Raw genomic sequence first — 16,381 nt, 5'->3', positions numbered from 1 at the left:
AAAGACCTCAGGCCACACAGACATGTTTTTAACGATGCCCTGGAAATAGCCCTGACATTACCAAAGCATGGTGATATCTTCCTGGTGGTTACAGAAAGGACACACAGACAGACTTGACTTTCATCTCCTATATTCTGCCTCTCCAGCCTTTTGTTTGTCACATGTTTTTTTTAACCATGCTTTTTTACATGTATTTGTTTGTTTAGCACTTGTGCCTCTCTGTGTGTGTGTGTGTGTGTGTGTGTGAGAGAGAGAGAGAGAGAGAGAGAGAGAGAGAGAGAGAGAGAGAGAGAGAGATGTATATGCAGGTGCTCATGGAGCTGAGAAGAGGTCATCAGATTCAACCACTAGTTGCAAGTGGTTGTGAGTCCCCCAATATGTGCGCTGGTAACAGATCTTGGGTCCTTTGGAAGAACAGCAAGTGCTCTCAACAGCTGTGCATCCAGTCCCTTCAAGCAGCCTTCTACATACTCCAGAGCTAGGAACCACTGGGGCCATTTGATGGACAGTAACTGACAGAGGACGCACCCGTACAGGAAGTAGGTGGAGGCTCACTTGGCAGCGGAAGGGTGTGACGGTGAGGTCCAGTTGGTGAAGATCCAACTGTCTGCCTGCTGCTCCTTTCAGTACACAGAGCACACGGGCTTTGAATCCAGGGACTGAGTCTTGTCGGTCCAGTCGACCTCCGCTCGTGGAGCGGGAAGCCTGCCCGAGTCGATGAACTCTCTCCAGTTTCTGCCTTGGTATTATGTGACCTGGACCAACAGGCTGTTCTTCAGTGACAGATTGCAGCAGGGGAGGGCCAGGGATGAGAAAAATGAAGAAGATAGGAACATTGAAGTCAGAAGGTCTTTCATGAGTTGATGGCTCAAGACAAGCAAGTTTACCAAGAAGATGACATCTTATATACTGTTTCAGCACAAACAGGACAGAACCATCAGATGCTATCAAGCTATATCATACAACAGAACGGACTCAGCAGCAAGCTGAAGTGATGTTGCACAAAGGGAACACAGGCTACCATTGACTGGGCGCTCAGTGACCTTGGAACTGATAACCACAGGCTTTCAAACTGGGGCCAAGGAGGCTCCCAGGATCCAAAACTGCAGCTTCCTCAAGTCTCTGGCCTTACCAAGCACATTCCCAGTTTTAGCCAGAAACTATGTTCCTTCACCACACACCCAGGCCTCAGGGAAAGTCCTGGACTGCCCTGACTCCCAACGATTAATGGTGGCAGAAGGACTTTTGGGAGTTGTATGTTAGTTACTGCTGATTCACAGTGTTTCTGATCTCAGGAACACCCAGGGTATCATATCTGCTAGGTCCTGGGAGTTTTGCACTCCAACACCAGTGTGAGGTATTTTAACTCATGCAGGAGTGTACGCATGTGTGTGTGTGGGTGGGTGGGGTGGGTGAGTAACCATTTTGCAGCTGTGTGTGACCTCATGTTACAGAAACTTTGAATGTTGCTAAGTTGTTACACAATGAACCGAAGCAATCATGCTTATAAATGGGCTGACATCGTCCGGCTCTCACTGAAGGCAAGTTCTGTGGCTAAAGGTTATATAAGCTTTTCAGCTGAGCTCTGAGAACTGGGCTAGCAGATTCAGTGAAGCTGATTTCAATAGCACAAGAGAAAAGAAAATCAACATTAGATGACTGTACCCCAGAGCTGGAGCTATGGAAACCATTACGGATTAGTTGGTATTCGAGAGAGCCAGCCTGCCGTGTGATTTCTTTCCCCATAGCTTTTGGGTCAGAAGTGTGTATGAGTCAAGCTGTCAACCCAAAGAATCTTGATAGGGGAAATAATTCTGATTTTTGTGTGAGGAGAAACTGGAAGTTGGGAATTAAATTGCTTTGTGCATGTGTGTGTGTGTGAGAGTGTACAGTGTGTGTACATGCTCGTGAGGGGGTGTGCACATGTTGACATGAGGTTGACTGTTGTGGGTCAGCTGGGTGAAATGTATTGCTGTGATTGGTGTAATGAAGAGCTGAACAGACAGTGGCTAGGCAGGAGGTATAAGTGGGATTTCTGGGGACAGAGAGGACTCTGGGAAGAAGAAGGTGGCGTCACCAGCCAGACATGAGGAAGCAGCATGGGCAGTTCAGAGAGACGAGGTAACGAACCACATGACAGAATGTAGATTAAAATAAATGGGTTCATTTAAGATATAAGAGTTAGTGAGATAAGCCTAAGCTAAGGCCGAGCTTGCATAACTAATAATAAGTCTCTGTGTTGTTACTTGTGAGCTGGCAGCCCAAAGAAAAATTTGACTACAGTTTACACTGGTTGTCTTTCTCCATTGGTTTCTACCTTTGGCTTCTGAGACAGGAGTTCATTGATTCTGTTAGGCTGGCTGGCCAGTGAGCTTCAGGGATCTGTCTGTCTCTGTCCTCCCAATGCTGGGGTGGCAGCCACACCCAGTTTCTAATGTAGGTGTTAGGTGTGTGGGCTCAGGCCCTCATGCTTGCCTGCCAGGCACCTTACCGAGTGAGCCGTCTCCCCATCCTGAGAAATTATGTTTCCTGATAGCAGCCTCTAAATTTGTCTCTTAGCTCGTGGCCATTTGACAACTGACTGACTGAGGTGTCTGTCTTCTACAGCTTGGAATTGCAATTGGGTTTTTGGTCCCTCCTGTTCTGGTACCCAACATCAAAGACCAGGAAAAACTCGCCTACCACATCAGCATCATGTTCTACATAATAGGAGGTGTGGCCACTTTCCTCTTCATCCTTGTCATCATCGGTAAGATCCTTAGTAGGCTGCTGGTGGGTAGGGGGGTGGGGAACTTACATCAACTCTGGTGGCGTCCTTTGAACATGGTCCCAAATACCACAAATACTTAGAGCTACTGGAGGTTGGGCTTCTTATAGTCTTCAGATGTTGTAGCCTGAGTCATTGTCCCTAATACAGTGCTAACTGGTACTATGTTCTCTCTTAGTGGCCTGGGAAAGGTTTAACTGTAGCTGACCAGTCTCGATTCCCACCTCACCAGAAGAATTAGGTAGACTTGTCACCTTGATGAGACCTTAGCCTCTCCAGTGTCATAAGCATTATGTGAAGAATGTCTGGTTTCATCTAGTTCCCAGCAACCCAACAAATGAGGTGTCTCGTAGGGCCTCTTCAACAAGGAAACTAAGACTAAATTATCAATTATAATAATAAATTATAAACAGAAATTGCTCCACAAACATTAATAATCTAAAGTTAATCTGAAAATACTTGGGTACCAAATTTCTTCATCATTATTCTGATTATAAAAGTAATATATGCACCATGGAAAAAATATAAAGACTCTAAAGAAAGGAATGACTGCCGGGTAGTGGTGGTGCACGCCTTTAATCCCAGCACTTGGGAGGCAGAGGCAGGTGGATCTCAGTGAGTTCAAGGCCAGCCTGGTCTACAGAGCAAGTTTCAGGACAGCCAGAACTGTTACACAGAGAAACCCTGTCTCAAAACAAAACAAACAAACAAACAAAAAGAAAAAGAAAGAAAAAAGGGAAAGTAAAAAGAAAAGAATGATCATGAATTTGTCCTTGAACAACTTCATCCCAACAAGGAAACTCAGGTAACTAACTATTAACATTTTACACGGATGTCCAATCACTCATCCAAGTATTTGATTATTTCTGTCTCCTGGCTGGCCACTGTGATCCTTGCACTCTGGAGGCTGAGGCAGGGGGATGACTAATTCAAGGACAGCCTACATTGCCTAGGATGATCCTGTCTCAAAGAAAACAAGCAAACAAAACAGCAACAAACCCACAAAAAAAAGTGAACAAAAAAGTAAAAGAGAAACACTTATTGTTTTCACGTAGGTGACATTCCTGGGATAAATTCAGAAACATCCAGGTAGACTTTTCTTCCCTCTTAGTCACCCGTCTAAAGGTTACCCTGTGCCCTCAGCTCTGAAGCCCTATCTCAGGTATTAAAGGTTCATCCCTGTATGTGGGCTCATCTGCAGAGTCAGGTAGTTAAAAGCCCATCCCCTACCACCATTTTCTACGTCATTTCATTCCATAGCTTAGACAGAGGACAGTGATCCCCCTAGGGCTAGCAACAGGGAGCTGTGAAGTGGAAGCCGGGAAGAACAAAACAGCCCAGGGCCTCCTGATTCCACTCAAGTTTGAAATTGTAATGTGCCTGCCTCCAAATGCTTGTGTTCATAGCCAGAGAGGTCCTGGATCTTTGCAACCATAAGCTTAAGTGGTAGGTTAATGTTTGGCTATGTTTGGGTAGTCAATGAGATCGTAGTTGCATAGTAGTTACTTTAATGAGATAGTAGTTGACTGAGTGAAGGATGCAAAACAATCTTACTGGAGTCCTGGTTCCTGGTTGCCCAATCCTTGAACCAATACCCAATGCCTTGGAGCTAAATCCCCTTCTTGCATTCCTTTATTCAGGTGGAAGGGGAGCTGAGCAGCCAAGACAATGGAGGGCACATTCCAGTGGGAGAATTTATCCAGAACTATTATTGGAGAAGGAAGAGGCAGGGCTCTGAAGTCAAAGCCGGTGTGGTTGGGAGTGGGGGTACTTTGATCTGCTTGGAGAGCCAATCTCATTTCCAGAACTTCCTCTGGAGGCAGACTGCTCACCTTCCAGCCAGGGTCTCTTGGGACTTGCCAGAGACCTGGAGTACTCGCTCAGGCCACGTGGAGAAAACAATTTAGTCAAGTGACTAGCGAAACACACTTTCCCTGCAGAGAGCCAAATGGTGCTCGGTGGGGCCCAATCACACTGGCTGTGTTGAATTCGACTCTAAATGGACTAGTTTCCACAAAAGAGTCATCACTCCTAGATCTCATTTCTTTCATAAGACATGGCTGATTCAGCATTGGCGAAACTAGGAATACACTCAATTTTTGCTACTGTAATTTTCTTTGACTCAGGGAACAGCTTTTGACTGCCATGTTCCAGACTTTGACTCTGTAGTCACACGGCCCATCCCCCCCACCTCCAAGGAGCGCTGGAGCTCAGCCATTCACAGGGTTCACTAACCTTCCAAAGTTTAGCTTTCTCTTCTTTTCACCCATGCCCTCCTCCTTTTTTGTTATGTTATTTGCCAGTTATTGTGGGCTGCCTTGATCTTTGAACACTGCTTTGGAGGCTCAATGAGGCAATTAAAGAAAAGGCAATAAAGCCATAGCAGTGCTGGAGAAAATAGCTCAGAGATAAAATGCTTGCCTCCTATGCTCAAGGCCCTAGTTCCATCTCTAACCGCAAAAGAGAAAAAAAGAGAAAGCAATGAAAGGACTCCATTGGCAAGCCTCGGGCAATGAGAAACTACTTTAGAGAAGGGATGGGGAAGATTTCTCTGGAAACTGTTATTTCCTTTACAGTTTCAGCCCCTCCCGAGATGACGGAGCCAGCTCGTGTCTGTGTGGGGCTGGTGCTGCTGAGACGGGATCACAGGAATTTCCCCTCATCTCTCTTACTTTCCTTTCAGTATTCAAGGAGAAGCCCAAGTATCCTCCCAGCAGGGCCCAGTCCCTGAGCTATGCCTTGGCGTCCACGGACGCTTCGTACTTAAATTCCATCATCCGGCTCTTCAAAAACCTCAACTTTGTGCTGCTGGTCATCACCTACGGTAAGGTGCACAGGTGTCCAGGGGTGACCAGAGCTAGCCTGGTGTGTCAGTGTTCCTCCCTCTTTCCAAGTCCAAATACACCTGTAAAGCTGTTTAGGGTTGACCTTGGGGCCTCTGCAGACGTTGTAAAGTCCACCTTAGGAAAACCATTCCTTTCCACACAGGTCTGACAAATGCTTTGGGATCTCCGCATCCTGTCTCTACAGCATTGTGGATGATCCTCCCTCTTGAACATCTTAATACTTAGGATTTAAAATAAAATCTCTCTATCCAGCTCCCCACTATACTGAATTCAGTGAGTGGATTGCTGCCTTTTTGTGTATAGTTCCTCCATGATAAACATTGGTACTCCAGGGGTGATGGACGGGTGAGTGAACGAGGGAGTGAATGAATCTGAAAATTACTGCTGCCCAGGTGTGGTGGTGCACATCTTTAATCCTAGAACTCAGGAGGCGGAGGCAGTCAGATCTCTAAGTCCAAAGCCAGCCTGATCTACAGAGTGAGTTTCAGGACAGCCGGGGCTACGCAGAGAAACCCTGTCTTGAAAAACAAAACAAAGAACAAGGCCATAGCATTTTAAATACCCATCCTTTAGATGGATACTGTCTGTGAATGGGCACTCTTAGTTCGAGAAGTTGTAAGTCCGCCCAAGTGCACTGCCTCATAGCCTACACTTGACCATTTAACCACTGGATGAAAGTAAAAGTAAATCAAATGTGTAACACGTGCAGTAACCTGAGAAACAAAGATGTGAGGTTGGTTTGACAAGACAAATTACAGTGAGACTCTTTGGGCCAGCCATGACTTCATGTTTTCCACAGGTGCACAAGCTATTGTTTCAGAACACCGCCACCATCAGATCTGAGCTAATCCCTACTGCTTTAGGGTTTCTATTGCTGTGAAGAGACACCATGACCCACGGCAACTCTTACAAAGAAAAACATTTACTTGGGGCTGGCTTATAGTTTATCAGAGGTTTTGTCCATTAGCATCGTGGTGGGAAACAAAGCAGCAGGCAGGTAGACATGATGCTGGAAAGGTAGCTGAGAGTTCTACATCTTGACCTGCAGGCAACAGGAAGTGAACTGTTTACCACACTGGGTATAGCTTGAGCATATATGAGAACTCAAAGCCTGTTTGAGTGACAACCTTCTTTTAATAAGGCCACACCTCCTAATAGTGCCACTTCCTATGGGCCAAGCATACAAACACAAGTCCATGGAGGCTTTAACTATTCAAACCACCACACCATGTGAGGTCAGTACTGTAATTATCTTCACCTAACAGCTAGGCATTTAGACTAAGGTCATACACTACAAGTGGCAGAACCAGGTTCAGAAACAAGTTTGTTAAACTTGAAAGACTGCATCTTCTCTCATGTTACATAACCCAGGCATTGGACAAAGTCTTAAAGTTCTCCTCCTGTGTCAGCTTCCTCAGTAGCTGGAACTACAGGCACGCGCCATCACAGCCAACTCCAAAGCCAGCATTTGCTTGTGTATTCCATAGTTACCCATGTAGTTCCTTCCACAGCTGTGCCCGGAAGGCTGGAGAGATGGCTCAGCCCACATGGTGGCTCCCAACTATCTGTAACTCCAGTCCTAGGTGATCTGACTCCCTTTTCCGGCCTCCCCTGGCACTAGACACGTATGTGGTGCAGATGGACTCACAGACAAAACATCCATACACATAAAACAATAAATAAACAACAACTTCAGATTATGTTCATCAATGCCCTTTAGCTCAGAACCCTCATCTGCTGAGGCACTAGGTCAGAGACTGTTATCCTTACAGAGAAGTAGTCTGTCTCTTAGCCATACACCAAAGTCAGCATTGCTCGGATTGTTTACGAAAGGCAGGCCTTCGCCTATGCTGCCTGAATCTGAGTTCCCAGAAGAAAAGAATGTAAAACAAAACATTCAATCAAGTGTACCATTGGATTCTATCCATGGGGAAGCCTGCTGTGCTAACTGGCTTTGGAGCACTGTGACAAAATGCCTGGGTGTTGCAGTTTGAATGTAATTGCCCCCCTATCATCTTATAGGGAGTGGTACTATTAGGAGATGTGGCTTTCTTGGAGTGGGAATGGCCTTGTTGGAGGAAGTGTGTCACTGTAGGGGTGGGCTTTGAGGTTTCCTATGCTCAGGATATCATCCAGGGTCTCTGCTGGCTTGTTGCCTGCAAGATGTAGGTTACCTCTCCAGTACCCTGTGTGCCACACACCGCCATGATCATAATGGACTGAACCTCTGAAACTGTAAACTACCACCCCAAGTAAATGTTGTTTCCATGTTTTTCTTCTGGGAACTCAGATTCAGGCAGCATAGGCGAAGGCCTGCCTTTTGTAAACAATCTGGGCAATTCTGACTTGGCAGCAGATTTGGGAATTTCTGAAGAAGCTGTGAGAAGGGTTGATCTTGTGATCCTGGGGCTCCTCTTTCATGTGAGCCCCACCACTTGGGAGTCTTCGTCTGTCTTTCATACTTTTTATTCCTGAACCCAAACTCGCTTTGTAGACCAGGCTGGCCTTGAACTCAGAGAACTGCCTGCCTCTGCCTCCCAAGTGCTGGAATTAAAGGACTGTGCCACCACGGCTTGGCTTCATTTTTGAACTTTTAAGTGGTCCTTGAAATAGTTTTGGGGAAAGCAGTAGCTTCAACAAAGTTAGGAGACTTCCGGTGATACCTGTCCCATCTGCCCACCTCCTCAGGAATGTCACATCTATTTCCCAGCGATGTGACTGTCAGCATGGCAGGCTCCCAGGGTAGTCACACTGCCTCTGCACTGAACTGACTATCAGATGGTCCCCTGGATTTGCGGAGGAGGTGCCTCGCCCTCAGGGCAGAGCCTGCAGTTCATTCCTGCTCTTCCTGCTTTTGGGTGTGAGGTGCTCAACCCTTTGGACTGTGCAGAGGAGTGGACTTATGTTGTCTGACTTGTTGGGCAGTGTTGAAGATACAGAGAAGCACATCTAAGATTGGTTCAGCAATCCACACATCAGCTGCTAACTCCTCTGGGGCGAGTGTGTTGACCATGGGAAAGACAGACAGCCTTCTGGAGTTCTCTGCTCCCTGCCCTTCTCTGCCTTCACCCGGGCTGTCCAGCTGGGTGCAGAGAGAGGCTATTCATCAGCCACTCTCTAACCGAGTCAGTATTTCCATCTTCAACAGGGAAAGAATGGGTTTGATCACACACAGATTGTGGGGGCTCATTCCCAGAGCCCCTGAAGCAGTGGGTCTGGAGTGGGGTTGGACATGTGCCAATAGGTTACACATGGTCACTAACTATCTCACTGATTCCCCAGCTCAGCCTTGGTATCCTGGGCCAGGGTACCCGGGACTCTGCCCACACAAAAGTACAAATATCGAGGTGGGTTTTTTGTTGAATTTTGCCTACCTTGTTCATCCCAGCTGGGGATCCAAGCTGAGAACAGCTGTTCTACTTGAAGCCAAAGTTCAGTTGGCTTTAACAGGGTCAGGCTAGGCCAGGAGACCGCAGGATGAGCAGGAAGGGCAGGAAGATAATAGGGAGTGAAGAGAAAAGGCCAGGAGGCTATTTAAAAAAAATACTCTCTGCTTTCTCCCACATTCCAGGCCACCCCACTTTTCAGGACCTTGTCTCCTGGTGACTCTCTTGACTCAGGAATGGAATTCTAAGTATCTGGGTGTGTGGCTGAAGTTAGTTGGGTTTGCTTTCTAGTAAGATGCCGATTGGACGCCAGCTAAACACTCTTTATATTCATTATTTGTGTGTATGTGTGCATTATGTGTCCGTGTGTGTCACTGTACATAGGCAGAGGTTAGAGGACAACTTGCAAGAGTAGATCTTCTCCTCCTATCATGTAGGTCCTGGGGACGGAACTTGGGTCCTCAGACATGGTGGCAGGTACGTTCACCCACGGATCCATCTCTCTGGTCCTCTATAGGATGTTTTCTTATGTGACAACCATTAGCCTGGCAGTTGTAACTTTGGGGAACATGTAGCATTTTGCTGGCCCACTCTGGTCACACTGGGCCCAGTCTTTTGCATCTGTGGCGTGACCTGCTGAGAGAGGCTGGGATGGGACGAAACCCACCCGCCTTAAGGACACCTTTGTTTTGAGTCGTGAAACCTGGTGATTAAAGTCAAGGACTCCGGAGACAGATCCAGCTTTACCCCTTAATGCCTGTGTGCTCGCCGGAGTGGGGATGAAAATTCTTATCTATTTTGCATGAGAATCTGACCTTCGCTTTGTATCGCGTTCTCCAGGGAACCTGATATAGGAAGAATGACAACTATATTTCAGCACTGTTGCTTACGATAAAAATGACCTGTGGTTAAAAATGGACCTAGTCATATCTCGTCCCAGGCTCTTCAGTGTGTCCCTGAGTACAGTGACTCTCTTCACTGCTCTATTCTTTATGGGGACCTAGGAAACTCTGACTAGAGAGTTGTGTGGCTGGGAGGTGCCAGTCAGGGATTCATGTACTTAGCTTGCATTGCTCCTTAGTCAAAACCTTGAGGCCCAAAGAGAAACAGCATCCAGATGCCTCTGATCTGAGGCTCTGTGGCCTGGCTCCACTGAAGATGAACTCCCAAGGATGTCCTGCTGCAAGCTGTGTCCTGCCTTCCGCCCTTCTCCACAAACAGAATGTGAAGTGTGCTTGTGTAGTCTTGTGAGCGTCCATGTGCAGTTAAAGAAAAACAAAGACCCCTGGTGTTTGTGCTTCTTTTTTTTAAAAAACAAAACCAAAAAACAGCATATTACCCAGGCTGGCGTCTTACTCAAGATCCTCCTGCCTCCGTCTCTGAGATGCTGGGATGATGTGGGGGATATGACTAGTGGTGTGTATCCCCTCACCCAGTTTTGGGTTTGCTTTTTAACTGTGCATTTTTCTCATCTATAGAATTGGTATGCTAACACTACTGGCTTCTAGAGAAGTTATAAAGATTGTAAGGTCCTTAGGACAGGGCTAGGACCTGTGTGTGTGGTGCTGTCATCATCATCATTATCTTCCTCATCGTCATTATCAGTATAGTCAGCCGTGAAGGAAGGCCAGGAGGCCCTTTCTCTTTTAGGTCAGTTCCAATCTCAGCAGACTCACTGATTGATTGCGTGGCTTTGGGAAAATCACCTTATTATGGTCCTTCCTCCTTCCTTCCTACCCTCCCTTCCTTCTTTCCTTCCTTCCTCCCTGTATGTGTTTATATACACATATATGTGTATGTGAGTGTGTTAATGTGAGTGTGTACATGACCACAATGCACAGAGTCCAGAAGTCCATATTAGATGTCCTCCTGTTACTGTCTACCTTTTAAAAAATACTTTTATTTATTTTTTGAAAATTTCATACATTTATGCATCTTGATCATGCTATCTACTGCCTGCCCCCAATTTCTCATAGTATCCCCCATTCTGTCTCCCTCCCAAATCACATTTTTTTTTTGAAGCAGACTCTCACTAAAACCTGGATCCCACCAGTTTTGCTAGGCTGACTGCCAAGTGAGTCCAGGATCCACTTGTCTCTGCCCTTCCCCAAATCACTGGAGTTACGGACTCCAGAGGCCATGCCTGACTCTTCACATGTATACCAGGGATCCAAACTCAGGCCTTCGTGCCTGAGTGGCGAAACTTGACTTACAAACTGAGCCATCTCCCCAGCTCCCTATTCTCTATTGCTACCAGTAATTTCTAGGCACTCCATTATCTGTCGAATGAACTGAAGAAGTAAGGCATCAACTAAATGCTCATTCAGGTGTAGCTTAGTTTCACATAGTAGATGTGTATGACCTCGAATCGGAGAAGTGGAGGAATGGAGAGAGGAGAGAAATAGCCAGGAGGTGGAATGGTATCAGAGCTCCAAGGTCTGGGTGCTCAGAGCAGGAATAGAGTCATCAGGAGGGGGTGGAGGGTGCCCCCTGCTTCTTTGAACCCCTGTAGGTCTGGACAGAGCTGAAAGGAGGAACACAGATGGTTCTGACCTGGAGTGGTCCTACACAGAGTCATTTCTAGGGCAGGCTAAAGGGATCATGGTACAATGGTGTGTGGAAAAAGAGAGGCTATGATAGTTAATTTGAGTTGTTTTCAAGTGTTTCTTTTAGAAGAGTTTGAAAGTCACCTCATATTTTCCTGTTTTTTTCCCCCCCTCTGAGGACACCAGAGTGGAAGCAGGGGTGTAGACCTCCCTGAGGTCTGCAGGGAGGAGGGAGAAGTTAGCCTACAGTCTGAGAGACCACCCACCCTAATGCATTTCACCCTGCCTCCTTCAGGTCTGAATGCTGGTGCCTTCTATGCCTTGTCCACACTGCTGAATCGCATGGTGATATTGCACTTCCCGGTAAGGCAGTCCCCAGGCATGCAGGCAGGGGGGCCAGTAAGATTGTAAATCTGTCTCTTCAGAGGCTAGGGAGCAGTTACTCTTGGGTCGAATTAGTTTTAGGTAGCCTCCGATGGTGGTGTGCTTACAGGATTTGGAGGGAGATGGGCTGGATCACAATTTAAGTTTTGGTGGTATTAACCTTTATCATAGCATGAATACGACAAGCTTGTTATCATCTTAGACCTCTCTTTTCTGCAGAAGACATATAACCATATAATTACTTTTATTTTTGAGACAGGGTTTTCTCTGCATAGCCCTGGCTATCCTGGAACTCACAGAGATCTGCCACCTCTGCCTCCTGAGTTTTGGGATAAAAAGGTGTGTGCTATCACCTTCCAGATTTTTTTCTTTTTCTTTCCTTTTCTTTTTGTTTGGGTTGTGTTTTTTTTTCTTTTTTCTTTTTCTTTTTCTTTTTCTTTTCTTTTCTTTTTTTTTTTTTTTTTTTTGAGACAGGGTTCCATTATACAGGCTTGGCTGCCCTGAAGCTCACAGAGATCTGCCTGCCTCTGCCTCTGCCTCCCAAGTGCTGAGATTAAAGGTGTGTATCACCATGCCCAGTTACAATAACCTCCCGTAAGATTATTTTTTAAGACTAGAGAATAAGGGCTGGGAAGATATCTCAGTGCTTAAGAGCACTAGCTATTGTTCTTCTAGGGGACCTGGGTTCAATACTCAGAAGGCACACGGTGGCTCACAAGCCACCTGTAATCTCAGTTCCAGGGGACTGGAAACCTTCTACCGGCCTCTGCAACTACTGGGCATAAATGTGGGATACATATGTACATGCAGGCAAAATACCCAAACACAAAACAAAAGAAAAATGTATATAAAACAACTAGAGAATAAGTAATGACACTTGTATATATGTATGTGTATATTTATATCATATTTATCATATGGACAAGGTTTAATTTTAAACTCATATGTGTTCAATGAAAGATTTTGGATTTTTTAAATTTTTACTCATTTTTATGTGTATGGGTATTTTGCCTATAGGAATGTCTATGTACCACACATGTGCCTAATGTTCATGGAGACCAGAAGAGGGCATCACATCCCCTGAGAGTGGCATTACACACCATTGTGAGCTGCCATGTGGATGCTGGGAATTGAACCCTGGCCTCTGGGAAGAGCAGTCAGCTCCTCCCGGCTCTTAATTGCTGAGTCATCTCTCCAGCCCCAGCATATTATTTCTTCTTAATTTATTATTATCATCATTATAACTCTTAGAGACAAAGTCTCTCTGTGTAGACCTGGCTGTCCTGGAACCAGTTTAGAGCATTTTAGAACAATGTTTCCAGAAGCAGTAAGGTTGGCTGTCAGGGAAAGCGATACTGAGTATCAGAGTCAGAGCACCAAGGATGTGGGTGGATGCCTCCTTTGCAGGAGTAGAACCACCGTTGTTTGATGTTCCTGTTGTTTTCAGAGCTGGTCCTAGCTCTATCTTTACAAACACTTGCCGTGACCTTGGGCTAGCAGGTTAATCTCAGTGTGACTCAGTTTCACATCATCAAGTGAATACAAACTGACTCCTAACTGTGTGGTGGGGATTATGAGAATTAAATAATAATGTCAACAGGAGTGCCCAACATATTTTGACATTGCAAAATAATATTGTTATCTACAAATGTGTTAGACCACATTCATAGCTATTCTTAGATGCATGGTCACAGTTTAGACCCACTTGAAAAGTAGAAGGATTAAATAAATATATGTGTTCTAGTTGATTTTCCTGTCTATAAAATGGAAACAATGATATATAAGATTGAATTTCTGTAATTGTTGAGCATAGTGGTGTACTCTTTTAATCCCAGCAGTTGGGAGGCAGAGATAGGTAGATCTCTGTGAGATCAAAGCCAGCCTGGTCTACATAGCCAGTTTCAGTCCAGACATGGCTACATATTAAGACCCAATCTTAAAAAATTAAATAATATATGTTATACATTATTAACAAATAATATATAATATTATTAAATTATACACACACACATACATAAATAAATACATATATATGACAGTGGTTCTAAGGACAGAATTTGGTTGATCATGTTACCCCAGCATACAAGGTCATAAATACACAGCTGGGGTATTATTCTGTGGAAGAGCAACTATTCTAGAATTTTCTCCATGTTGTTGTCTGAGCTTGACATTTGCAGACAACTGGCTGTAATGATTTCCACTGGTGGTCTCTGTGGTTTCCCTAGGGTGAAGAAGTGAATGCTGGGAGAATTGGCTTGACCATCGTCATTGCAGGGATGGTTGGAGCTATGATCTCAGGCATCTGGCTGGATAAGTCCAAAACTTACAAGTGAGTCACTCTTTTTGGGTCAAGAACTGGTGCCCTCTGCTTTTGAAATTGACACACTTACTAGGAGCATAGCCCAACAGCTTAGGCGCGGGGTGGCAGTCGGAGGTTTGAGCAGTCAAGCAGAGGAAAATAAGTTTCAACTTACTGTCTTTGAGTCTCAGTTTCCTCGTTTACAAAGTGGAATCCTGCCCTCACTCTGCGGATCTTGGGAAGGACTAGGAGCAGTGGACATGAAGGCTACCTTCGTCCTTCTCCACATTCTATCTTCCTAAAGCCTTGTGGGAAGGAGAAGGGAAAATAAATGTGAAAAAAAAAAACATCCAAGCAGTTGGAAGTTTGTGGACGCCCCAAGAGTGCAGAGCAGGTGATGTCACCAACCCATGCCCTTGGCTGCTCTGGCCTAACTGAGCTTTCTGTGTTTTGTTTCAGTTTGCAGGGCATTTTATCTTGCAATTTTTTTTTATCTTGTTTGCAAATATCATGATGTGCCTTGGACCTGAATATCCAGTATACTTTAAAGAACCCAGAGTGATCATAAAAGGTTTTAGTATATGCCAACCTAATCCTGGCCTATAAATACAAAATCCTGACACCCCCGCCCCCCCTCTGCAGGTGCTAATGTAGTAGTAGGGTCTGCTTTGTAAAATGCAAGCTGGGGGTTGGAGAGGTGGCTCAATTGATAAGGTGCATGCCACATAAGCATGAGAGCCTGCGTTGGAACCCCAGGAGGCACATAAAAGGCACACATGCGGTGGGTACCAGTTCATCAGCCAGCCTTAACGGAATCCTCCAGAGACTAGATAGCTAGAGAACAGATGGTCTCTTAACTTACTTCTAATCTACACCCCTGTGTTTAGAGTCAAACTCAGGGCCTGTGTAGGCTAGGCAGGTAATCGAGTTATATTCCTAGTTCTGACTTTCCTTTCTGGTTGTGACTCTGTAGTGCTCCTCCTGCAGAGGGTGTCCAGTAAACACTGGTTGCAGGTCAGCTGCCAGGATGGTCCCGCGCTGGGGTAGGCAGCACTCCAGCCTGCTTTGTCGAAGCCTCCAAAGTTCCCAGTGTCTGGAGGCGACAGACAGTGGTAGACCTGTTCTCTGCCACACAGACCCACTTCTGTGAGACTCTGGGCAGGTCAAGTCTCTAGCTGGTCTAGTCAAAGGCCAGCTGAGGCCCCTCACAGGGATGTGGCTTCCAGGCTTACTATGATGAGGAGCCTGGCTCAGCTTAATTATTGCTGGCGGAGCTTGGCTGCCACTCCGTCTCTGTGTCTGTTAGTTGCTTGTTTCGGCCAGATACAAAAGCACTGAAGGCTGGCCACCCCCAGGCAAGAGGACAGCGGCGTTCCTTCTTCCAAGGCCTGTCCTGTAGAAGGAAAAGGGAGGGGTTGGAATGTTGGCTTGGCAGGGTTGTGGGCAGCCAGAGGACTTAGAGGAATTAGAAAATACAGCTGCTGCCCTCTTCAGGAGTAGGACATGGCCGGTTCTTCGTGTCACTCCGTGTCCAGAGCCAGCCGTCGGTCAGTTCTCTTCCACTTTATCAAACTCCTGGATTTGTCTACTCTGGCTTGGTGGCTAGAAACTAGACACTGAGGTCTGTTTATCTCAGCCTGGGACTAGGAAATAGTTTTTGTTGTTGTTGTTTTTAAGTAGCCACTGTATGAAGGTAGAGTTGTGATTTAACAAACAGTAATTTTTTTTAATTATCTGGTGAACTTGTAGAATTACTGAGAACGATTCATGTTCTTGAGCATTCTTTCTGCAAGGTGGTAGGAAAAGAGGGAGGAGTGCATTGGGGTGAAGGGAGGAGGTCTTTCATTCTCAAACCTAGCTCAGAGTCAGCCCCTACCTTCTGCATGTACTCAGCCAGTGACTTTAAACACATAATGAACCTCTGCTTCTTCATCGGTAAGATTAGGGGTCGCCAGAGATTTCTTTGCAGGGTTGATCACAGTCATAAACACATGTAAAGTATGTAATCCGAGTTCCAATAAAATTATGAGTTTCAGATTTTAGAGTGTGCTTGTTGGTGTCCCACTGTGTGCCTGGCTTCAGAGGTGACATGTAAAGGTTTTGAGTGGTCACGTTTGAGCCCTGGTGCGCATGGCAGAAGGACAGAAGGGTGT

At 45.8% G+C, this 16,381-nt stretch overlaps 1 protein-coding gene across 2 annotated transcripts in view; it reads left to right on the top strand.

Annotated features, from left to right (window-relative positions):
* The window catches only part of Flvcr2 (FLVCR heme transporter 2), a 59,185-nt gene that overhangs the window by 32,991 nt on the left and 9,813 nt on the right, over positions 1-16,381 (top strand). For both annotated transcript variants that reach the window (XM_038335729.1, XM_038335730.1), the window contains exons 2-5: positions 2,608-2,749; positions 5,451-5,591; positions 11,841-11,908; positions 14,155-14,258. In XM_038335729.1, the coding sequence (XP_038191657.1) occupies positions 2,608-2,749; positions 5,451-5,591; positions 11,841-11,908; positions 14,155-14,258 (455 nt within the window). The remainder of the gene's footprint in view (positions 1-2,607; positions 2,750-5,450; positions 5,592-11,840; positions 11,909-14,154; positions 14,259-16,381) is intronic.

This window comes from Arvicola amphibius, chromosome 7 (genome assembly GCF_903992535.2).
Source record: "Arvicola amphibius chromosome 7, mArvAmp1.2, whole genome shotgun sequence".
In the NCBI taxonomy this organism is placed as follows: Eukaryota; Metazoa; Chordata; class Mammalia; order Rodentia; family Cricetidae; genus Arvicola; species Arvicola amphibius.
Note: the sequence above shows the minus strand (reverse complement) of the source record. Positions and strands in the feature narration are given on the sequence as shown.